The sequence below is a fragment of the Girardinichthys multiradiatus genome, chromosome 6, assembly GCF_021462225.1.
Source record: "Girardinichthys multiradiatus isolate DD_20200921_A chromosome 6, DD_fGirMul_XY1, whole genome shotgun sequence".
Classification (NCBI taxonomy): domain Eukaryota; kingdom Metazoa; phylum Chordata; class Actinopteri; order Cyprinodontiformes; family Goodeidae; genus Girardinichthys; species Girardinichthys multiradiatus.
The window spans coordinates 3,725,086-3,751,020 of NC_061799.1; the positions used below are offsets into that span (position 1 = coordinate 3,725,086).

Consider the following 25,935-nt stretch of genomic DNA (forward strand, 5'->3'; position numbering starts at 1 on the left):
ACAACCCCAGGCCTGGCTCCAGGGTGGGACCCCGGCTCTGCTGTACCGGGCGACGTCACGTGCCTCGATCTACTAGTCCTCATGAAGGATTCTTGAACCGCTCTTTGTCTGACCCGTCACCTAGAGCCTGTTTGCCATGGGAGACCCTACCAGGGGCATTTAAGCCCCAGACAACATAGCCTCTAGGATCATTCGAGCACTCAAACCCCTCCACCAGGTTAAGGTGGCGGTTCAAGGATTTATTTCAAGGATTTATTTTAATTCAAAATGTATTTGAATTAAAAGACTTACTGTGTCAAATGTTGATATTTGATTAAAAAAAACAATTAATCACTATTAATTAATTATAAAGCCTCTAATTAATTAGATACATTTCTTAATCACATCCCATAACTAATAGTAACACTATGTTTGTAAATTAAAAACATCCAAAGTAAGGAAGTAGCTGTGCGATCTAGTTTTGGCGTTTTGAAAGAAATAAAGTCTGAGGAAGAGGAGGTGGCTTTTACTGTGTTGAACTTACAAAATGTTTCTTGTAGGTTTCCAGAAACTGGTGACTGTTGGAGCATGAACACTTGTGGATGTTACCTTCAAAGGTACCAGTTAAGTAGATGCTGGAGTCCTGTAGAAACATGATGCCACAAACAGAAGAATGCTATGAGCTACAGCAGGCCCAAAATCATCCAGTGATTTACAGATATTTTGGGAGCAACTTACAGTTGGATGAAAGTCAAAGCAAAGACCAGGAGTGAGTGCAGACAACACGCATTCTGCTGTCTTCTCTTGCTTGTTCTGTTCTGCCATTCTCTGGGTATTATTAATCCTCTTGAGCTTCATCAATTCTATGCAACAGCAAGATACGTGTGAAAAGGACATCCCATAAGATTCAGTTATTCTTCTTTTTTTTTTTTTATCACTGGGGAAAAACTGATTTAATTGCACTTAAATTACACAAAAATAACATTGTTTTACCACTTAAACAACAATAACATAAATGCTTTTTTAGCAGGAGTAAAAGTAAGGACACCCTACCCTTAATATCTAGCTTGTCTCACTTGATTTGACTGAAACAACTTTAATGAGATGCTTCTTGTAGACATCTACCAGTCTCTGACATTGGTCTGAGAAACACTGGCTCCATTCCCAACTTTCAAATCCAAGATGTGTGTGTAGTTTCTTGCATAAGCAGCCAGTTTCAATTCACCCTGTAGTGTCTTGTTAATGTCAGTTCAATCCTGATGGATTCTACTCTAATGAGGTGGCCAGACTGTCCCCAATCCATGACACTCTCAGCTCTATGCATTACAGCTGGTATGATGCTTGATTCCTGTAACACTGTGTTTGGTTTATGTCAAACATATCCTCTGTTCTTGTGTCAAAATAATTTCAACTTTACGTTCATCTCTACATATAATGTTATTCCAAAAACCCTGGTCTTTGTCTATATTCTCTTTGGTATTCAGCCTAGCCTTCATGTTTTCTTCAGAGACCAAAGGTTTCTCCCTTGAACACCTTCAATGACAATTAAATGTATGCAGTCTCTTTCTGACTGTACAGAAATGCAATTTCACATCAGCTACTGTTGGGCCCCTGATGGCATTCTAGGATTTTTGGAGACTTCTTTTTGAGTGATTTTAGCCATTTTAAATAGGCATAAATTTGGGGCTGTCTTGTTTTTTCCTCAGCAGAAAAATAATTTTTTAAACATTTTAACGAAAATTCTTAAGTATTTTAAAATATGAAATATCCTTATGTGTAATAGGGTATCCTAGATTTTTCCATCTAATGCTTTAAATAAGTTACTGTTTTATTTTGTCTCTTCTTGGATCTAACAGCACTATGAAGTGAAACTTCAAAAGGCAGATTTTGCTGTTGAGTACCGCACCTGTACAGTCAAGGCCACCATTAATGACAAACCACTTGCAGATCCTGCCGTCTGCCCCCACAGAGAAAAGAGCTTCAACCTTCTCCTCTCCAGTGAAGCTCAGCTCTTGCTGGTTCCACCTGAGTTGCCACACAGGCCCAAGGTGTCTTTTGGCGCATTCACTGCATATAGAGAAGGAGGACAACAACATAGGGAAGCATTGAGCAATAAACTTCGGGGCGCACATTGTGTGAGCATTAACGTCGGTATCGGTACCTTGTTGCTGTTTCTTTATGTATTTCAAGAGGCTGACCAAGGCTGACCAAGGCTGACGTTGATCCACCCTTAGAAGCTATAACAGCTTCAAGTCTTTACAGGAAAATTTGGCCAATCTTCCAGAAGCACATTGGCAAGGTCATAGACTAATGTTGGACAAGAAGGCCTGGCTCACAGCTCTGCTCTAATTTATCCCAAAGGTGTTCTGTCGGGTTGAGGTCAGGACTCGGTCCAAGCCAGTCAAGCTCATCCACACCAATTTGTCTCATCCAAGTCTTTATGGACCTTGCTTTGTGCACTGGTGTACAGTCAAGTTGGAAGAGGAAGGGGCCATCTCTAAAGTGTTCCCACAAAGTTGTACTCCTGGCAACCACCAAACCAAGAATCATCCATCAGATTACCGGATGGAGAAGAGCGATTTGTTACTCCAAAGAAAGCGTCTCCACTGTTCTAGAGTCCAGTCACGATGTGCTTTACACCACTATATTCGGCGCTTTACATTGTACTTGGTGATTTATGGCTTGGACGCAGTTTCTCGGCCTTGGAGACACATTCCATGAAGCTCTCTATCCACTGTTCTTCAGCTAATCTGAAGGCCACATGAAGTTTGGAGGTCTGGAATGATTGACTCTGCAGAAAGTTGGTGACCCCTGAGTTCTATATACGTCAGCATCCACCGTCCCTGCTCCGTCAGTTTATGTGGCCTAGAGTTGCTGTCATTCCCAATAGCTTACACTTATAATACCTCTGACAGCTGATGGTGACGTATTTAGGAGAGAGGAAATCTCAATACTAGACTTGTTGCACAGGTGGCATCTTATCACAGTAACACAATGGAATTCATCGAGCGTGATACTGGTGGAGGAAAACGTTTCCTGACTCACTCCTCCAAAACACCCGAAAGTGGCTCAATAATATTTAGATCTGGTGACTGTGCAGGCCATGGGAGATGTTCAACTTCCCTTTCATGTTCATCAAACCAATCTTTCAACAGTCTTGCTGTGTGTATTGGTACATTGTCATCCTGATACACGGCACCGCCTTCAGGATGCAATGTTTGAACTACTGGATGCACATGGTCCTCAAGAATGGTTCAGTAGTCCTTGGCAGTGACGCGCCCATCTAGCACAAGTATTGGGCCAAGGGAATGCCATGATATGGTAGGCCAAACCATCACTGATCCACCCCCATGTTTCACTCTGGGTATGCAACAGTCTGGGTGGTATGCTTCTTTGGGGCTTCTCCACACCGTAACTCTCCCAGATGTGGGGAAAACAGTAAAGGTGGACTCATCAGAGAACAATGCATGTTTCATATTGTCCACAGCCCAAGATTTGCGCTCCTTGCACCATTGAAACCGACGTTTGGCATAGGCATGAGTGACCAAAGGTTTGGCTATAGCAGCCCGGCCGTGTATATTGACCCTGTGGAGCTCCCGACGGACAGTTCTGGTGGAAACAGGAGAGTTGAGGTGCACATTTAATTCTGCCGTGATTTGGGCAGCCGTGGTTTTATGTTTTTTGGATACAATCCGGGTTAGCACCCGAACATCCCTTTCAGACAGCTTCCTCTTGCGTCCACAGTTAATCCTGTTGGATGTGGTTGGTCCTTCTTTGTATGCTGACATTACCCTGGATACCGTGGCTCTTGATACATCACAAAGACTTGCTGTCTTGGTCACAGATGCGCCAGCAAGACGTGCACCAACAATTTGTCCTCTTTTGAACTCTGGCATGTCACCCATAATGTTGTGTGCATTTCAATATTTTGAGCAAAACTGTGCTCTTACCCTGCTAATTGAACCTTCACACTCTGCTCTTACTGGTGCAATGTGCAATCAATGAAGACTGGCTACCAGGCTGCTCCAATTTAGCCATGAAACCTCCTACACTAAAATGACAGGTGTTTCAGTTTCATTGTCCAACCCCTGTGCTCTCTTTAGACAAGCTTCTAGCTGGCAGCCTGTTAACTCCTCGATCAGCCGGACCAAGTCATAAGCGAACCCTGTTCACCCTCCAACCTGCTCTCACACAAGTTCCTCCACCCGGCGCTCCATACCACCATCTCACACATCCTGGACTAAGTTGGGCAGGCCTCCCCAGGAACCACCTATAGGATAACCCACCTTCAAGTCATCTCCGGTCCTGGGCCCCCAGATTCCACATCTCTCTTTCCCTCTGGCGGTTCAGTCATCCCTTCCAGTAAGCTTACATTCTACTAAGTACAATTCACTGTTTCACTCTGGACCTACCTGTTCTCCCCCACTTCGCTGTACAACTGGTGGTCTCCGGTCCTGATTCTCGCACCATTCCTTCTCCTGTGAAAATAAACCTAGTAAGTCTGTACGATTCTCCTGAGTGTTCTCTGCATGTGGATCAGATCCATACCAAGAACCATGACAGAACACTCAGGCCAATTAGACCCAGCAGAAGCTCTCAGGAGAACTCTTTCTGAATACTCCCACCAAATACAAACTCACAGTTCCACTCTCCATTCCCTTTCAGAGCAGTAGAAACAAGCTAATCAACAACTTGAGCAGATCACAGCTATGCTACAGCATACCTTGAACACACCCAGTCTCGCAGCAGCTTCCTCACTCCCGTGACGTCATTTCCCCTAACCCAGAGAAATTATCCGGAGAGGTGGGTAACTGTGGGGGTTTCCTCCTTCAGTGTACGCTAGTGTTTAACTGCTCCCCACAGTCATTCCCTCATGATGACGTAAAGATATCTTACATTCTAGGATTACTGACCGTCAATGCTTTAAAATGGGCGGAGGCCCGTTTCACAAACTGCAGTCAGTTCGGTTGCATGTTCAAAGAGTTTGAGCAAGAATTTAGACAAACTTTTTCTTTTTCATACCGCTCGCTGTATGATCTGGGCCAAGATCATACAGCGATCTTGGCTGTATCAGGTCTATTTCTGATACAGGAAATAGACCTGTATCAGAGTTCTCAATTGAGTTTCGTACTCTAGCTGCTTCAGTCTTTAAATGAGCCTCTGAAGGATGAGTTGGCTCTTTTAGACGAGCCGGTTGACCTCAATGAACAGATCGCCTTAGCAACAAGAGTAGATAACAGAATGAGAGAGAGAAAGAAGTCCCGAGTTGAGCATGCTGCTGTGAGACCTGAGTTCCCAGTTAATGCTTCCCAAGCCGTTAGACCTCCACCTCAGACACCCATTCCCCAGCCTGAACCTATGCAGGCGGGGCGTACTCGCCTCACACCTCAAGAGAGGCAGAAACGCAGGCAGGCTAATCAGTGCTTATACTGCAGCTCTTCAGATCTCTTTATAGCCGCTTCAGAGCCCCAGAACCTCCAGATCTTTCACAAGTTCCCTCTGACCTGAAGCAGGTTTTTAGTAAAACCAAAGCCCTCTATTTGCCTCCTCACAGACCATATAATTGCGCCATAGACTTACCTCCAGGGGCCCCTCTACCTTCGAGTAGACTTTATAACATGTCGCAACCGGAACAACGAGCTATGGAAAAGTATATTAACGAGTCTCTAGCGGCAGGTATTATTCGCCACTCCTCTTCTCCTCTAGGAGCTGGGTTTTTCTTTTTTGGGAAAAAGGATGGGACTCTCCGTCCTTGCGTAGATTAAAGGGGCTTAAACCAGATCACTGTTAAGAATAAGTATCCTCTTACTCTTATTACCTCTGCCTTTGAACCAGTTCACGGTACAACCACTTTCTCTAAATTACATCTCAGAAATGCCTACCACCTAGTCACAATTCGCCAGGGGGATGAATGGAAAACGGCCTTCAAGACCCCACTTGGACATTTTGAATATTTAGTTATGCCGTTTGGCCTGTGTAATGCCTCAGCTGTCTTCCAGGCCCTTGTCAATGACGTCCTCAGAGATTTTCGTTTTTGTGTACCTTGACAACATTTTGATTTATTCAAGAAACATCGAGGAACATAATCGTCATGTTCGCCTAGTCCTTCAACAGCTTTTGGAGAACAGACTCTTAGCAAAAGCTGAAAAATGTGAGTTCCATCAATCTTCAGTTACGTTTTTGGGTTGTGTTCTTGAAGGTGGACAGGTTCGCTCGGACCCAGCAAAGATCAGGGCCGTTCTCGAATGGCCAGTACCATAGTCCTGCAAACAACTGCAACGTTTCCTGGGGTTTGCAAACTTTTACAGAAGATTAATTAGGAACTATAGTCAGACGGCTGCTCCCCTTACAGCCTTAACCTTCTTCAAAACCACATTCACCTGGAAGCTAACACAGCCTTTCTTTCCCTGAAGGAGATGTTTTCTCAGGCTCCCATCCTGGTTCATCCTGACCCCTCCAGACAGTTCATTTTGGAGGTAGATGCCTCTGACACAGGAGTGGGGGCCGTTCTGTCCCAGAATTCTCAATCTGATGGAAAATTGTGCCGTTTTTCCCCGCAGACTCAGCAACACTGAACAAAATTATGTTGTGGGGGACAGATAACTTTTAGCCATTAAGCTGGTCCTGGAGGCCGCTTAATGGCTATAGGGTGCTGAACACTGGCTATAGGGTGCTGAACACCCTGTTCTGGTCTGATCAGACCATAAGAACTTAGCATACATGCAGTCAGCCAAGTGGCTGAATTCTCTTCAGTCCCGTTGGTCCTTGTTTTTCTCTCGTTATGATCTGTCCATCTCTTACAGACCGGCCTCAAAGAACATTAAGCCTGACGCCCTGTCCAGACAGTTCTCAGCAGATGACTCAGAGAAGGAACCAGCACCTATCTTGACCCCCAATTGGACAATTGGTGTCCTTATTTGGGAGATTGAGGAGCTCGTCACTTGGGCCCAACGTGAAAAACCCGATCCAGAAACTGGTCCACCCAACCGAACCTTTGTACCTTCGTCCGTCCGCTCTAGCCTCATTCACTGGTTCCACACTACGAAGTTTTCAGTCCAACCTGGGGTCAGCAGAACCATAGCACTGATCACTAGAAGATTTTGATGGCCATCGTTACACAAAGATGTTAAGGATTATGTCCTTGCCTGCACTATCTGCGCTAGGAATAATCCACCAATCACCCGCCTTCTGGTCTACTTCAGCCTTTTAGCATTCCTAGACAGCCCTGGTCCCATAACGCCCTTGACTTTGTGACCGGTCTCCCTACCTCACAAGGTATGACCACCATCTTGACAATTATTGATCGTTTCTCTAAAGTCTGCCAGCTTGTTCCCCTAAGGAAGCTACCCTCTGCCCTCCAAACAACTAAGCTTCTCACATGTCTTCCGCCTGCATGGCATACCACATGAGGTACCACAGTTTTGTTTAGCTCTCGGAGTTAAGGTCTCATTAACGTCTGGCTACCATCCATAATCTAACAGACAGGCCGAGAGAATGAACCAACAACTTGAATCCACTCTCAGATGCCTCACGTCCACTAACCCCTCTGACTGGTGCTCATTTCTTCCCTGGATTGAGTATGCACATAATTCACATAAATCCTCTGCTACCAGCTTCTCACCCTTCGAGGTTTCCATCGGCTATCAACTGCCCCTGTTTCCTGCTGACGAAGAGGAAGTTGCTGTCACCTCAGTCCGTCACCACATCCACCGCTGCAAGAACATCTGGGAATCAACCATTCAAGCTTTTTGAACATTACTAAAAAAAAAAACAAATTCGCTGACAAGACGCGCAGGCCTGCTCCCGAATATCACCCTGGTCAAAAGGTCTGGCTTTCCTCTTGAGACATTCCCCTTAAGTTCATGTCTAGGAAACTATCTCCCCGTTTCAAATTCAATTCAATTCAAAAATACATTATTAATCCCAAAGGGAAATTAAATGTTGTTGTAGCTCATTATGTAGGTTTCTTCAAAGAGCTGTTATAGATGCTAATGGCTGTGGGCAGGAAGGATCTCCTGTAGTGGTCTGTCTTACAGCACATCTGAAGAAGCCTCTGACTGAAGACATTGTTGTTGTAGGACAGTCTGATGATGAGGATCCTCAGGGTTCTCCAAAATGTTCTTCATTTTATGAAGAATCCTTCTTTGCACAATGATCTCCAGAGGTTCCAGAGGAGTCCCCTGAACAGAGCCAGCCTTCTTTATCAGCTTGTTGAGCTTTTTTAAGTCCCTGGCTCTGATGCTGCTACCCCAGCAGATGATGGCAGAAGAGATCACACTCTCCATTCTCCTTGCTGCAAACACCGAAGGACCTAAGCTTCCTCAAGAAGTACAGTCTGTTCTGGCTTCATAGTTGCATCTCCACTCCAGCTTGTTGTCCAGGTGAACACCGAGGTATTTATACTCCTCCACCACCTCCACCTCTTTTCCCATGATGGAAATAGCTTTTGACTTATTCCTGTTTCTCTTAAAATCTACAATCATCTCCTTTGTTCATCCGGCCTTATGAGATTGAGTCTGTGGTCAGCCCCTCTGCTATCCGCCTTCGTCTGCCTTCAAGTCTCCGTATCCATCCCACATTTCACGTCTCCCAAACCAGCGCTTCTTTCTGGTTCGTTTCCTGACTTCTGGAATAATTGAGTTTCCTGACTCTTGGACAAGAAGTCTTCTGGATCAATGTTCAAGTCTCCAGTTACTCTCTTTGGACAAGCTTCTAGTTGGCAGCCTCTTGATTCCTCGATCATCCGGACCAAGTCATAAGCGAACCCTGTTCACCCTCCAACTTGCTCTCACACAAGTTCCTCCACCCGGCGCTCCTCCTCCGCTCTCTCACCATTCCTTCTCCTATGAAAATAAACCTTTTAAAGTCTGTAAGATTCTCCTGAGTGTTCTCTGCATGTGGGTCAGATTCATACCTAGAACCATGACAGGTAAAACATTTGCACGATTCACAAACACTCATTCCTCACCGGCTGCTGATGAACGGTGACTTGTTATCTCCATTCTGCACGCTGTAAATAGAAATGCTGCCGTCACACATCCCCACAGCCAGTTGACCAGGGTTGTTGGCTGAGAAATCCAAAGTAGTAACTGTGCTATCACAGTGAATGATTCGCTCAGGCCACTGCAGGAAGACAAAAAATTACAGCTGAAGCTTCTACATCAAGTTTTACATGCCTGCAACGACTTTACTCAACATACCCATGGCCTATCTAGGACAAGCAGAGAATGTAATAACAGCAACACATCCAAGAATGTCTGAGAAAGGGAGTATCACAATCATTCAATGAGTGATGCCACAGAACAAATATAGTTGGAATCATGAGTCCTTAGGGTACTGAATATTCTATACATTAATATAGGGCACTACTTTTTGTTGTCAGTGAAGTAGACAACCAGTTTACATGTTGGGTAAAAAATGTGTCAGTGGCCTACTTAAAAACATGGTTGAGGTCTAATCCAGTTCTAACCCCACCTTGCTTTGGATAGACCAGAGATTAGCAACTTCCGACCTGGCATGCCAACGCCCTGCCTGTTGTAGATGTTCCATTGTTTAAACATATCGGACTTCTGCAGAAATTGATAACAGACTAAGAAGAAAAATTATTTATCTGGATGAGGAACAGGGACACAACTAAAACCTGCAGGACACAGCTCCTTGGGAACCAAGTTGATCACTTCTGGTCTGGCCAAAGCACCAGCCTGATATTGTCCACAAAAACAATTGTTCCTCTAAGGAAGTTTCAAAGTATCAGTGACAGAGACTAACCTGATTTGAAGCTCTATGAGCAGACATGTACATAGTGTAGAGCTGAATAGGGTAACCCCCCAGTGCTATTTTTGACAAATATCGTCCTCACTTTGGTCTTGATCCACTTTGTGATAATGACCAGTTAATGAGGAAATAGCCATTCTAATCTCTGTGTCTCCCAAACTGACAGTTTACAGCAGGACAGACACATAATAGTGTGTCAAAACAACAGGTCCACTCCAGCAGCAGTGTCTTGTTATTGCTCTATTCTACATGTCATCCAGAATTGTTACTGAGGCCACCTAATACTTCTCTCAACAGTCTGCTTCCTGAGAAAACATGAACAAAAATCACGTCATACCATGGGGTTTTTAATGGACCAGCAGCACACCAGACCTGGTTTCTGGTTTATGGAGTCAGTCTCACCGTAACCTACAGCCAGAAGGTCCTAGCACAAAAAGCACAATCAGTGTTATAATGCTGTAGGGAAGATGTAGCTGAGTTCAAAAATGATCAGTGCCAACAACGGTGTCAGTAAGACAAAGATGTCCTATTATAATAAACAGATACTTTGGGATTTATGATAAGGTTTAGGTTCATGGTTAGAAGCAATTCATGTTTTTCCTGCAGTAGATAACTCTCCTACTGTCTTCATTTAGTATTAATCCAGATTATCTGGATCCAGATTAGCTGATTAAACCAATGGTTTAATGGCTAAAAGTCTATTCTTAAAAACATCAGTGGTTGATGCAAATGCTATTTTATGAACCATTAAACATTTGAAATATGAAGCTGATGATTATTTATAAAGGAAATGAACATAGGGGCCACCGTTAATAGCTCTGATGATTGCAGCAAGAAGGTCCTTGGGTTAAATCCCAGCCAGTGGTCTTTCTGCATGGAGTTTGCATGTTCGCCCCGCCCCATGCATGTGTAAATTATCTCCGGGTTCCTCCCATAGTCCAATAGGATGACTAATTGCTCTCTATAAATTGCCCTTAGGTATGAGAGTGTGCTGGAGATAGGCACCAGCTCCAATGGATGGATGGAAATGAAGATATCCAATCCCGCTTTACTTATAAAGCATACATATTAAAAGAAGAAACTATATTCAGTTAAATCACTTTAATATTTTTGCATTTTACTACTGATTTACTTTTGTATTCATGTTCATCATTACACATGTAAACTATCATCTTAGCTGTCATTAACTGCCCAATGTAAACAGGACGAGAGTTCAAAGGCTCATAAAATAGCATTGCTGCTATGAAATGTTTGAAATTAGAGATATTTAAGATAGTAGAAGCCAGCTTTTGGTCTTTTCAGACAAGCCACTGGCCTGTGGGACCAGAAAAATCCAGATTCATGCTTAATGAAGCTATGTTGAGAGGGGAATTGGTATTTCAAATTAGTTCATAAGTCCTGTTATAGAATTTGGGAAGGTTATTCTGACCTCAGAGCTTTTGTCTTTTACTTTACTGTATATTCACTTTCTGGGTGGTCTATGTCTTACCGGATTCTTTTTGTTCCAGGCCATGCTACGGACACTCCACCCTCTGCTGAGCTCACAACTGAAAACCCAAAGACATCCCAGGGCTGGAGAGCCGGAGATCTGTGTATGACCTTTTTGTTCCACTTCCTTATGTTTCACCGGTGTGTCAGGGTCTGATAAAAATAATTTCTCAGATGTTACATTTTGTCTATGCACCCATGTATAAAAAGGCTGACATTACCTTCCAGCAAAGGCAGCTGTCTGTATGCAGCCAGCTGGCATTGGAAGCTGTTCCGCAGTATGCTCCTCTCCATTACAAGTAAGGAGTAGTGGAATTTCTCTGACATTCTGATGAGCTCCAAGTCTAACTGTGTATTTAAGCTGGTCCCAAACCCTTCCACATCTTTCAGTGAGAAAGAAATGGCTGAAAAGGAATATGTTTGACAAAAAGAACGTGTATTAAATTAACTAAATTGAAGCAGGACATCCTTTTAATGTGACTTTTCCTTACTGTTACCTGTACTAGCTGAGCTGATCAGGGACACACTCCGCTCTGCATTCCTGCTAGAGCCCACAACAGTCTCAGCATAGTTGCTCTGTTTTGTTTCCAGGCCATCCATTATCACTTCCTGCTCTGGATGTTCATACATGTCGAAGGTGGACGCTGTCGTGACTATGGACAAGGTTGCAATAAAACATCATCTATTAAAAACTTAATATATTACAAACTAAAGATGAAATAATAAGTAGAAAGATGAATTAGCTCAGTTGGTAGAGTAGTTTCTGGTATACATATAACCTAAATTAAAATTAGTTTTAAAAACCGCATGTTGAACTAAATACCTATGGTCTGACAAACTGAATTAAACTCAAGTGTCGGTTTTCTAGGGGGAAAATATTGAATAAACGGACGCCAATATGTAAGGATATGATTATTGATTAATTAATATTTATCAAGAATTATAATTTAAAATCATAACTTAAAAAAAAATCTTCTTAACCAAAAATCATTACTTACACATAGAAATCAGAGATGTCCTCTGGTGTTGTGATTATGGGCTCAAAGCTTTTAATAATTACAATTAACTATTTATCATTAATAATTGATAAATTATTAACCAAAACCACAAAATGTCACTGTTTATTCAACCGCTCCACCGAAAGTGGGGTAACTTTGACCTTGTTTTGACAGATAAATCACTCTTGCATGAAATAAACACAAACGCTTCTCTTAATTATATATATGTAGATTTATTGAAGCCAAATAATCCTGATCCATTATTCTGGTCCAAAACCTTCACCTAACTAACAAGCAGTATTCCACACAAAGGGGATAAAATCGACTACCTAACAATAATAATGAAGGAAAAATATATGCACATTTAGTGTCTATGAAGATCAAACCAGCAGTTTTATGGACAAAATGTGCAATTTGGGTTAAATGGAAAGAGAAGTCCTCCTGGGGTGTTGATTTCTCGATTGCAGCAATCAGCTGATAAAACGGTGGGGTCACGCCCATTTAGCCTCTAGCAGCTGATCGCCCCAAATCTCGAACAAAGAGTCATAAAACTCTGAGGCGGGAACTCAGTGGAAAAACTCCAGTAATAAAAACTGGAACTAAAGAATGGTCAGACCACGGGGTACAGACCGCAGTTGCTTTGAATGAAAAACTTTTAAAAGTCCAACTTCTAATTCCTGGCTGATTTGGGATCAGCTGGACAAAACATGAAGACACACGATTCAGCAGCGCTTGCGCAGTAAATCAAAACACCACTCAGCATAAAACACTTTCAGTATTGCATGCAACAAGTTGATACCTTAGATTATCTACTGGTGATTCTAAATCACCTTCACTATGCCTCATCCTGCCCAGACCTCTGAATGCACCTATCCAGTTTAATATAAAAAGAACAAAATTACTTTGATGTTGATTCCTTCTCTTCTCTGGTTGAGGATGGGTCAGGTATGAAGAAAAATGAGGAGGGGGGGATCACGTGTCCGTGATCACCACAAGAAAAGAAAAAGAAAAAAACGGTAAACTTCTCATCCGTTCAAGAGGGGAAAAATATGAAGAATCGTTAGTCGACAAGGAGGAGCCTCGTCTCATAGGAAATAATACCTCTGTGGGTTTTCACCTGAGCTGGGTGTCGGCGGGGTCTTTGATCGGTTATGAATTTTCTGACCTTCTTGTATCAGACAGATTTCCAGCTTTCAAGCTCTTCCGGGAATGGCCTTGTGGAGAAAAAGGTCGCCTGTGAGCTTTTGTCTCTCCAGATATGCGCCTCCGAAGCGTTGTCCTGTGAGACACGCGGGGAATGGCAACGAAACTTGATTTCCTGGGTGACGTCAGAGCAGCAACGTCTGTTGAGCTGCGTATGTCAAAATGTGCGACCAAAATGGATGACTCCAACACCACACAGTATGTGCAAAAATAAATGTAATTTATCCTGGGTTTATTTCTCATTCACTATACATCCTGACTGTTTGTCCTGAGTAGTTTCCTGACTAGTGCTTACAGCCTTTTGTCTGGTAAAGTTTTCTGTGGTTTTAGTGATATATGAACCTGTATGTTTTCATTACCTTTTGCTTTGTTGCTGACACACCTGAATTTCCACACATTAAAGAATTGTCTATTCTACTTTGTTCTGCATTAAATACATTTAATCAATGCTAATGTGATTGTCATAGAAGCTAATTGTAGTTTCTTAGTGTGAAGGTCAAATGTGATGCAGCAGCCACATAATCAGCAATGTGGAAGCCAAGTGGCCTGGGTCTGTGCATGACTATCTATTTATAATTTGTTTTTTTAATTTCTGATTTACCAATCACTAAATACGATAGACATTTATTTTTTAGTTATTTATTGCCTGTGTAATTCAGTGTGCAAAGGTTAAACAGAACAATAGCTTATAACTGGACCTTACCCGACTTAACTGTGTTTTTATATTTCATATTGATTTGCTGCCACGTCCTTTTAGTGCAAGCTGGGTTGCAACTAGACACACATTTATTGTACACACACACACACACACACACACTTAATGTTTTTTGGGGGGGGGTTGGATGTTGAATAAGCGTAGTGCAGAGGATACATCTTTAATTCTCCAACAAATCACACTCACGCATTGACTTGGTCTCTGCCACACTAATTCGGACTATTTGGCAGCAGCAACAGTATTGTTTTTCTTCCTAAATATGTGCCGATGTTCTCCATATGTCGTCATTAATATTTCAAATTTCATCGTGAGAAATGCCCACTTCGAGGCTTCTTATTTTCTCCGGTTGCCCTGGTGAATCGCGATGTCTGCCTTCTACTGATGAGAGCTCCTTATTTACTCGTGCTTAAGTCTGGGCGACTTCGACTCAGAATTGAGTAACCCAAGAGTTACCCCGTGTTCTGAAACTGAAAACCCTGGGTAGTGGAGTAGGTCTACTCAGGGTATGTGCTTTCTACTCGGAGCTTGTTACCTCACTTCCTGAACTGGGGCCCTGGTTTACTTATGTGCATTTTTGTATGCAGCTAGATTCTTCCCTATGTTTCTCTTTGTCTGCTCATGCTCCTTTACTCTTTTCCCTCAGCTCTCTCTCCCTTAATTTGTCTGAGCTGTTCCTCATCTCCTCCTGATTACACTCACCTGTTTACCAAAACTACTTTTCACTCTTCCCCCAGTATATATTGCTGTCTGGTTGTCTGTCTCTGCTGGCTTCATCAGTTGCCATGCTGGTTCTCCTCCATTTGAATTCAGTGTTCCAGGTGTTCTGCACCTCTACTTGTGCTCCAAGCAGGGTTTCCGCTACATGTAATTGATTATGGCGCACCGCCATGGTAAAATAAAAGCTGCCACACCTTCAGAATAAAGTTTTTTTTTTTTAAATGCATGCATTACGTTAATTTTATTTACGGACTTACACTAACCATAATCAGAGAGTTTGAAATTTAAATATCATGAAACCTTAAATTTACTTTATTTTGAAAAACCAACACCGTTGGCTCCTTCCTGCCTGCAAAGCTGCTACAGTTGTTTGTAGAGGGAGGCGAAAGAATTCTTCATCCTCCGTTCCTGTTCTGTTCTGTTCCGACCGACAGAGCAACTCCGTTGTTATGTTAATTAATGAGAACAGTTCTACATTCTCCGTGACTACTCCGAATGTCACCATCGACGGATCCACTCTCCGTCGTTCTACGTCAAATTACGGAACAACTCCAATTTTCTGTTCCATTCCGGTCCATCTTGCCACGATTTAAAAAAACCCTAGAGGAAACCCTGCCATGTCCCGTGAGTTATTGTACGTTTGCAGTTTTCTTCGTTAAATCCTTACATTCACTGCTCCCGAGTTCCTGTCTGCAATATTGGTCCTGCTACAACCCTCATTACAAAATTGAGCAAGGACAAAACCAAACCACAGCTGAGCAAAGAGAATGAAAAGGTAAGACACACATTTGTCAAAAACATCTCAACGATCCTGAAGACATTAAGAAAAATATTCTGTGTACTGAAGGTGTAACACTGGAAATTTTTGGAAGGTGTGTGTCCATCTGTGTCTATGGCGAAACCAACAGCAATTCAGGAAAAAATCTCACCTATATGAAAACGTGGATGGTATGGGGCTGCTTTGCGACCTCAGGACCTGAGGGACTTGTCCTAACTGATGGACCATGACAAAACAAACAATTTAGGGTTTGAGTGGCCTAGTCGAAGTTAACTTTTTTCTTTTTCAGTTTAGATTTAAATCTGATTGCACTCACACTGGGTAATTGGCTCCCATTTTATCTTCAGCGTCAGCTAAGAGCACTGATTCCTAAAAATTCTTAGGAGCAATAAGAATAGTGAGCAGCAGCATCATTTGCCACTGTCTGGCATGTCCGAAGGGTTACTTAGTGGGTTATGACCTGCATGCCATTTGTGAGGGCTGCCTTGGACCTGATCACTCGGGCCTGGTCCTAGCTTACCTAGAGTAATGACGTACCTGCCGAGAGTGGCGGCCGAGCCCCTGCAGCTGAATGCGCCAGTCTACTTCTTCTTACCCATCACAAGGGTGGGGTCCCTCATGAATCAGGGCTTCCCTCCGGCTCCTGCACTGGAGCCCAGCCCGTACGCGGTGTTTGGGGTCAAGTTGGCCCAGCATGTCGGACAATGGCCAGTGTCCCTTTCCCCCAGCGATCAAATTAAAGCTAGGCTCACTATTTGCTCCAATTAGTGTGTCACCCAGGCTGCAGCAGCAATAAACAACTTTGCTTTCCCCGCCTACACCATCTCAGAGAAGGCTCGAGAACTGGATTTCCCGCCAGAAGACGCAGAGGACTCCTGTAACTTTGACAACACCTTCCTGAACATCTGTGCGGCAGCCAGCTGTGTGCTCCTCCCGCGTATGCGCTTGGCAGATCCTGCATCAGCATCAATTGTGGCTCCGTCTCTCCTCTTCCATCTTGGAGGTTTAAAAACAAAAGAGCTGCTGCTACTACTATACTATGTCACATCAGTCCAGATGGACTGTTTGGTCCCCATTTTCAGTCTGTGCTGGTACAGCTGCAGACATCTCATGACGAGCTGGAGCGCATCAGGAGGCATCGGGTTCCTTTCCAGCCTGGCACCCACTCCTCTCATATCACCGCTGTCATGCCTCCTCAAACCCCTCTGCCCCTGTGTCTCCTACCCAAAAAAAGGGTGCAGGAGGAACAGCTTTCAGTAATTCTTATAGCCCCCGAGTGCATAAGTTCTCCATGGTTCCCAAATCTGTAACAGCTGATATCAGGCCTACAAGTGGGAGGGCAATCAGGAATAGCCCAACATCTCTGGTTCTGGCCACTGAATGGGAGTGTTTGGAGAAGTTCAGCCTCCCGCAGGACGTTGTGCGCACAATCCAGGCTACACGGGCTGCTTCTACTTCAGCTTCATTTAATCTCTGTTGTTTAAAACGGCTCCGCTATTAGCCCTGACATCTGCAAAAGAGTGAGGGATTATCTGTTCTCTGTATCTCCTTCCTGTCTCAGAATACTGGGCAACGGCAGCTCAGCTGAACTCCAAGCCCTACAAAGGACCCAGCCAGAGTATCAGGAATGCAGTATTGTGTGTTTCACTGAGACATGGCTGCAGGATCATATCCCTGGCTCCAGCCTCTCTCTGCCAGGCTTTCTGACCATACGAGCAGACAGAGATTTAAAGAGGAGCGGCAAACGCAAAGGAGGTGGACTGGCAATACTTGTAAACAACAGATGGTGTCATCCAAGACATGTTACTGTGAAGTGTCGTCTGCAGTCCAGTTATTAAACTGTTAGCAGTAGGTTTTCGTCCATATTATTTACCCAGAGAGTTCACCAGTGTTATTTTGGCAACAGTATACGTTCCACCTTTAGCTGTTGCCAACACTGCGTCTGATGCCATCAACTCAGTTGTTGCTAAGCTACAGACACAAGACCCGGAAGCATTTGTGGAAATATCTGGTGATTTTAACCATGCTTCACTCTCTGCTACACTTCCAGTGTTTCAACACTTTGTCAGCTGCTGTACCAGAGAAAACAAAACACTGGATGTTTTATGCAAATGTCAAGGACTCATACATCTCCAAAGCAAGACCTCCTCTAAGCAAATCAGATAATCTTGTTTTTCTCTGCTCGAAATATAAGCCTCTTGTTCAGTAGCAACGTGTAACAAAGAGAACTGTGAGAACATGGTCACAGGAAGCTGAAGAAGCCCTGCGAGGTTGCTTTGAGGCTACAGACTGGGACACACTGTGCCAGCCACATGGAGAGGACATCAAAGCCATGACTGAGTGTGTCACCGGCTATATAGACTTCTGTATGGATACCACCATCCCGACCAGAACGGTGAGATTCTTCCCCGATAACAAACCCTGGTGTTGGAATAATTGAATATAGATGTATCTTATATATTCTCCTATTCTTTAACTTGACGATTTGATTTTTATAACCTTTCATGATGTTTGTGTGAGTAAAGGATGTGATGAGTTTGTCTGCAGGCAAACATCAAAAGTGGAGCTGAGCTTGCTGAGAAGGAAGCAGTCCAGTTGAGGGTGTCATAAAGAGGGTGGCTGATTGCGCTGAACAGAAGACACATTGATCCTAAAGATGATGGAGACTGTGGAAGTGTGTTGTTAAAAGATAATGGTGTTTATGACCTGTTTACGTTGCAGCTGTTTTTCCCATCTTTTAGAGAGCAACGTTTTTTGTAACTAGGGGCCACCGAAAGATAATAAAAAGAGAGGTGCGGACAGATGTTTTTCAAAGCGGTGGGAGATTTGTAACAGAAGCACATCTCTGTCAGTTCTCCTCGCAGCGAGTGAAATAACTAATTCTTTGTCTTTCTCTTCTTTTTGTGATGTTATAAGTATTTTAGTTTGTTTAAACCTGACATTAATTTTGTCCTTCGGAGCCGGATTCCAAATACGCCTGAGGATTCCAGCGGGTTGGTAGACTCCAGTAAGACCGTGCGTACGGCAGTCTTTATCAGACTCACAGACCCTTTCCGGGACTGGATCTCGGCCCGCCCGCTGGGGTCTGACGGTTGACGGAACTCTGAGAGAGAGGAGAGGACAAAGTGGTGAGTTGAGTTTGGATTTTAAAAGTGTGACGAAAGACTGGGGGTCATTGCATGAAATAAAACCCTGTGAATCCTGGGCCCTAACAGGTAAAAGTAGGACGGTGGAGTCCTGCAAAAGTATTAAGAAGTAATACAAAAAATTCCGTGTTTCAAGGACGGCGGAGTCCTGTTTAAGTATTAAGAAATAATACTGAAAATTCTGTTTTTTAGGGGACGGCGGAGTCCTCTTAAGTATTAAGAAGTAATACTGAAATTCTGTGTTTCCAGGACGGCGGAGTCCGCATTTAAGTATTTAAACAAAAATACTAAGAAAATTCCGCGTTTAAAATGTGTGCATGTGAGAGATGAATGGAGGATTTAAATCACTAGGTTTTGCCTCATACCTAAGCAGTGGGTTTGAAAGTGACTAACTTTTGTGGATGCAAAGGCAAGAATTCTCCACTCCAAAGAGTTGAAGTGAGAATTACCACAAACGGAGATTTTTCTGTCACCCTACTGAGCAGAATAATCCAGCATTTAGAATACCCTAGGTATTTATATGCTGGACCAAATTTAAATAAATAAAAAAATGGGAAAAGGCGTGAGTAAAATAAACTAAAAATTAATAATAATGCAAAGATTGGAAATTTATAGAAGCACAGGATCAAATTTAAAATATTAAAATTAAAATATTTAGATAAATCTCTGTCCGTTCTCCTCGCAGCGAGTGAAATAACTAATTATTTGTCTTTCTCTTCTTTTTGTGATGTTAAAAGTATTTTAGGTTGTTTAAACCTGACACCTGGATCATCAGTGACTTAAGGGACTTGCTTTACAAGAAAAAGAGCCTTCAGAGAAGGAGACAGGGAATTATTGAGGAGTATACAGAAGCAACTTAAAGTTAAAATAGGACACAGCAAGGAGGTGTACAAGAAGAAGTTGGAGAGCAAGCTCCAGCAAAACAATATTAGAGATGTGTGGTCAGGGATGAAGAAGATCACGGGCTTCAAGCAGAAGGAAGATCAGACAGATGGATGTCTGGACAGAGCCAATGAACTGAACACATTCTTCAATAGGTTCAGTTCAGAAACAAGCTCAGCATCCTTCTCTCCTGCTCATGGCCAAACAGACATTCCACCCTCTATTGACCCACAGCTGTCCTGTCACACCTCAAATGTCTTTTCTTACATGTCAGCCATAGACCATCTGCTTCTACATGTTTGTCTTCAACCAAATCAGAAGATAATAATGCTCCCTTTGCCTCCCCTCCACTTCCACCTGTGTGTCTCTAAAAGTCAGGCGAAGAGACAACTGGAAAGACTGAACCGGAATAAGGCTGTAGGTCCAGATCATGTCAGCCCTAGAGTCCTGACGGCCTGTGCAGAGCAGCTCTGTGGGATTCTGCAGCACCTCTTCAACCTTAGCCTGGCCCAGAAGAAGGTTCTGGTGTTGTGGAAGACCTCCTGTCTTGTTCCGGTACCAAAGAAAACTCACCCATCAGTCCTCAATGACTATAGACCTGTTGCCCTGACATCCCACACCATGAAGGTCCTGGAGAGACTCCAGTTGGGCGTCCTGAATAAGCAAACAATGAATCCCTTCAGTTTGCTTATCGCGGGGGAGTTGGAATTGAAGATGCCATTATACAGTTGCTTCAACAGACCCACTGTCATCTAGACAAAGCCAGCAGCACCGTGAGGATCATGTTCTTTGATTTCTCCAGTGCATTTAACACTATTCAACCTGATTTGCTTTGTCAGAAACTTCAGAAGAATTTTCTTTAATTTAAAGGGCAAAACATAGTCGCACGTACTTGAATCCGCGGACGTCTGAGCGGACGTCTGAGCAAAGCTCAATTTTTATGGCTGCGTACGCGGTGCCACACAATAAAGTGCTCAACGGGAAAAAGTCTCCAAGTTGAACTGTTATATGTGACACACTGCTCCAAGCAGCCGGTCGCAATTACACGCAGCATCATGGCCACTCTCTTCCTCGCACTGAGAGAAGTATTATTTCTCTTCGTCTGTAGTGTGGTTTAGTGGCCTTTAACACCACCTTGTTTTCCTTTTGTTTTTCCAAAGCTACACAGCAAATTAGTTCTGCCTCCCCGTCTGATGACGCCATGGCAAAAAGTGTGGGAAATGTAGGAATTTGTCACCAGAAATATAGGCATTTGCTATGCTCAACTAAGAAGCCGTGGGTTGGTACGGAGTCCGCGCTAGTCACAGTATGCCTGACTATGTTCTGCCCTTTAGTCTTTCTGCAAATCCTGGCATGTTCTGATGTGAGTTCTCAAAGCAGTCTGTGATGAAGTGATTCGCACAAACTAATACTGTCTTCAGCAATGTGACGGGAACATTGCCCTCAAAAATAAAATGAAGACACAAATCTTTTATCCAACAGCGGGAGAATGTGTATGGACATATGTGGGTCTTTGCAGCCAACAACAGAACATCTGCCCTTGAGGGTAAAGCGCGTGTAAGGTAAAACCAGCGCCATAGAAAGAGAGAGTTACGACAATCCCATTGACTTCTATAGAAAGAATGGAATGCGGAAGTCACATGGGTGATGGAGCTGCTAATAGTTCCAAACACCAGCAGCTCCAGCATCAGATGTAGTTCATTCTCGTTGTTTCGGAAGGATTTTTTACGGTAAGTTGACGAAAATACAAAATTATTTTGCTATTGTGAAGCTTTAGATGACTGTTCTGTATCGCAGTTTAGCAATAATATTTTATATCGCCAGGTTTAGTTAATTAAGCATGTGAACTCGCTTGTTGTATTTTAACGGCAGCTAGCTCATTGCAAGCATGGCAGGTTTAAACGGTGAAGATGAGTAATTTTTTGTTATTCTTTTCCAGGTAAACCACACGAGAACGGCTTAAATGAACTGCTGAACCATGTTGCATACAAAGCACCACAAAGGTAACAATATCTAATTTTTCTGTCCTTAAAAATAATAAGAGTTGAATCAAGATGTTTGAACAAAATGATTTTAAGACCTTCACAAAGCTGGTATTTACAGCAGGACTGTTACTTAACATTTGTTTTATGTTGTTAGTTTTGCATTTGCTAGTCATGGGTGAAGTTGAAGTAGATATTAGAATCTATCTAAAGACAGAACAAGAAATTAATTAAGAATTATTACTGGAACATATCAGCATCAATACACAGTAGAACAGTTACAAAAACATATTTTCCTCATTCATTTAAAAATTATTTGACTTTTAAATTAAATAATTTAAAAATAAAATTCTGCTCATTTTCCATCTGTAATATGTTGATATTTTTGTGAAATACATAGGCAATAAATCTTTCCACATAGTATAGGATGTAGATCTGAAGGTAAGTTTGATCAGAGCTCTTAACTGCTGGCACAGAATACAGTTATAGCATTCCCATGCTAGCATGCGGAGGACATCAGAAAGAGCACTTATATTAGGTATTGTTACTTCTGTTTGGATTTTCAAATTATGATTTAGTAACCAGTAATCTGTTCATTATTAACGAATAACTGAAAGTCGCAGGAAAGAGTGAAAAAAGTCGATTTTTGCATTAAGTCTGAGATGTTTGGAACTATTGAGAGCTACACGAACCACGTGAGTTCAAAGAGTGTCGTAACTCTCTCTTTCTATGGCGCTGGGTAAAACCAGCTGGTGAGACGTGATCCTCTACTGAAAATCAAGTAGGTGGAGCTCTGCTTCTGTTGCTAGTCAGGGGTGGGACTCAGGTACCCTGGCTAGATGCCAGTGTAATTGTTACGTCACAATTACGCAGCTTTTGAAGCCGCTCGTTTTCAAGAAAAAATAAACCATGATTTATAGTCTAAAAACGGCTGAATGTTTTTTATTGCATTAGGACTATTTGTAGAAGCATTAGAGACCCAAATGAAGGTTTTTTATGGGGGGTTTTTGCGACACTAGTGGCCTTTATTTTTCCAGTAATTTTCTCAAAGTAGGCAGAAAGGAAATGGGGACAGAGCGAGTGGGAAGACATGTGGCAACTTTCGCCAGGGCTGGGACACAAACCCAGGATGGCCGCATCGAGGACTGAAGCATCTGTTTATGGGTTGTACGCTTAACCATTATTCCCTCTTCTTACTCTTTATGCTGCTGATTGATAATGTACCTCATATCGGTTCCTGACAAAACTATAAAAGGTTTAGTTTTGCATTTTTCCTCTGGGAAAAGAAAGAAAATCTAAATTACTTTAGTGTTATTGGAATGTAAACACGCTTGTTGTTTTCTCTAAACACCCCAACAGCTGAGTAATGGATTCTGTTAAACACATTTTCCCTGGCCGCAACTTTTAAAATGGGAATGGAAACATGTGGGTTATTGTGTTTCTGAAGGTAGGAGAAATAATCTAATTGGACAAGAGGTACCAGAAAACAATAATCTCATGTTCTCTAAAAGACTATGCATAGAAAAGTGCTTCTTGCTGAAACTGTGGAATTATTTCCCACCACAGAACCAAATTTTGAAGTATGCTTTTCCTTTAATCTATAACAAATCTGTGTTGTTTTTATTATATGTTGTCTGAAGCTCCTTATAAACTCTGGGTTAAAAGCAAAATGATGTGGGGCTAATTAAGAGCTCTGAACTAGTGATTAGCACCCCTCAATCTGTTATTTTGCATGCCAGAAAATACATCTGAATGTATTTAATCCATTTTTAATCTCTGCAGAAAGCTGGCATCAGCGTTTAAAGCAGTGGTCCTCATCCCGTGGTTTCTGGATGCCTGAGGCCTGTGAGCCATAGATTGTGGGTCAGTGAAGAAAATTTAAATAAATCAATAAAGGCATGCCTTTAACTGAACAGGGCTACATAAAAAAATACTACATCTATTAAAGAAAAGATCTGAACCAATGATGGGTTACGCTTTGAAATATTTTAATACTCAGAATTAGGTTTCTAGACTGGGGAACACAGATTGAAGATTGTTTTGGAACCAGGGCTAGGATTCAGGAATTAAAGTCCTAGGAAAGACCTTTAGAGGGTATAAAGGCAGGTAAAGTCCTTTATTTTAGGGAATAAATAAAAAGGCCACTCTTTTAACACTAAAGAGGAAGAGCAACTCAAACTCCACAGAAATGATTGATTTCTTGACAACTTGGATGAGTTTGAATTTGTCCAAATAAAAGTTAACTTTTTAGGTCTTGAAGGTTAAAATAATAATTAAATTGTGCACTACCTAGGGGTAAAAGAGATTTCAAATTAGTATAAAACAAAATTTAAAATTACCAGTATTTAAAATAGTGGACATTTATCAGCGTTTGAATTACAAAAGAGTGGTCCTAATTTTCTGCCTCAGCTCTCAAAACTTTAAAAACCCTGATTAAAAGAAAATGAGCTCTGTTCTCGTTTTGAAGCACTATGCTGGAGCAAAATCTAGTTCGGGATTAAACTCCCTTTTTAAATTTTTTTTTTAGTTTTAAAACCGCAGTCTTTGTGTTTGTTGTAATATTTGGATATACCATAAAAATGCCAAGGCGGGCTTAAAATAATTGTTTATATTTAGTAATTTAGTAAATTCATACCACTGAAATGAACAGTTGTTGAGATATATGGTCATAAATTTCACTAAAAAGGCATGTCCAGACTACTCCTTTGTAAATTTGTTGCCCTCTTTTATGACATCAAAGGGGAACCCAGCACATAAACTGACTGCTGCTACAATGACAGCAACACAGACAGCAGCGGATAATCTGATGTTTCTTTAGATATATTTCAGTCACCATCACAGAGAGACACAGCAGTCAGGAGAAGAAAGTCAGATTTCATCAGATGGCAGAGCACAAGTGCTGCGGCGTGCAGACGGCCATCTAATTCCAATAAAGACTATTTTTGCTGAATGTCGGAGCATGGCCAGCGTCATATACATGAATCATACCGTACCACCGGGGAACAGAACGAGCACAACATCCGGATTTTCAAAATAATTCACTAAAGACAGACTTGGGCCCTGTTCCAATTTGGCTATGTGCACACTATGGCGACCCCAAACTTCCAGTCAAAAGTTGTGAGGCTGAGAACTTCCGGGTAAACGTCCCTGCCATTCAGGTTGGATTGTTTTGATAGCAAGCATTGGAAAGAAATTAGTACTTCGATGTTCGTGTTCCTCACGCTATAATTCTAAAGTCAGCTTTCACAGCTTCCCTGCGGATAATGTAGCACGTCAGCAATGGCTCAAAATCCGGAGAGATAACTTTAGTCCCAGTAGAGACACACGGGTATGTAGCAGACATTTCTTACCTGAGGATCTCATAGATATGGTTGAAAAGAGTTGCTATTCCCATTTCATTTGAGTGGAACAACTACTCGTTGCCTGAGAAAAGAACTGGTGTGTGGGCCCGTAGGCCTCAGGAGGAATCTGCTGCTGCAGATCTGCCTGTGGACTTTTCAGAATCGGAGATGGTGTTTGTAGCTCCTGATCACGATTAACGACAACTGGAGTAATGGCCAACGAGTTATAGATGGAAAATGCGGCTCTGCTCAAGAGAATTGAACAGCTACAGAGCCAAGTGTAAGGGCCGCAACTGCGGATCCGTTTTGGTTTGGATCGCTTTGCATGTTCAGACGACGAAATCCGGTTCTATACCAGGTTAGTTTGTATTTTAGTGGGCTAATCATGCTGTGTTAACATACACTCACCGGCCACTTTATTAGGTACACCTTGTTAGTACTGGGTTGGAACCCTTTTGCCTTCAGAACCCCCTTAATCCTTCATGGCATAGATTCAAAAAGGTCCTGGAAACATTCCTCAGAGGGTTTGGTCCATATTGACATGATAGCATCACACAGATGCTGCAGATTTGTCGGCTGCACATCAATGTTGCGAATCTTCCGTTCCACCACATCCCAAAGGTGCTCTATTGGATTGAAATCTGGTGACTGTGGAGGCCAGGATGGATCCATGCTTTCATGTTATTGACACCAAACTCTGACCCTACCATCCGAATGTCACAGCAGAAATTGAGACCCATCAGACCAGGCAACGTTTTTCCAATCTTCTATTGTCCAATTTTGGTGAGCTTGTGCGAATTGTAGCCTCAATTTCCTGTTCTTGGCTGACAGGAATGACACCCGGTGTGGTCTTCTGCTGCTGTAGCCCATCCGCCTCAAGGTTCGACGTGTTGTGCGTTCAGAGATGCTCTTTTACATGCCTTGGTTGTAAC

The 25,935-nt window shown here is 42.6% G+C and overlaps 1 protein-coding gene across 5 annotated transcripts in view; it reads right to left on the minus strand.

Moving 5' to 3' along the window:
* The window catches only part of dnai4 (dynein axonemal intermediate chain 4), a 67,233-nt gene that overhangs the window by 4,203 nt on the left and 37,095 nt on the right, over positions 1 to 25,935 (minus strand). For all 5 annotated transcript variants that reach the window (XM_047367295.1, XM_047367296.1, XM_047367297.1 and 2 more), the window contains 8 exons: positions 11,739 to 11,894; positions 11,463 to 11,645; positions 11,243 to 11,394; positions 10,091 to 10,177; positions 8,948 to 9,102; positions 1,886 to 2,046; positions 718 to 842; positions 524 to 622 (listed from right to left, as the gene is read on the minus strand). In XM_047367295.1, coding sequence (XP_047223251.1) covers positions 524 to 622; positions 718 to 842; positions 1,886 to 2,046; positions 8,948 to 9,102; positions 10,091 to 10,177; positions 11,243 to 11,394; positions 11,463 to 11,645; positions 11,739 to 11,894 — 1,118 coding nt within the window. The remainder of the gene's footprint in view (positions 1 to 523; positions 623 to 717; positions 843 to 1,885; positions 2,047 to 8,947; positions 9,103 to 10,090; positions 10,178 to 11,242; positions 11,395 to 11,462; positions 11,646 to 11,738; positions 11,895 to 25,935) is intronic.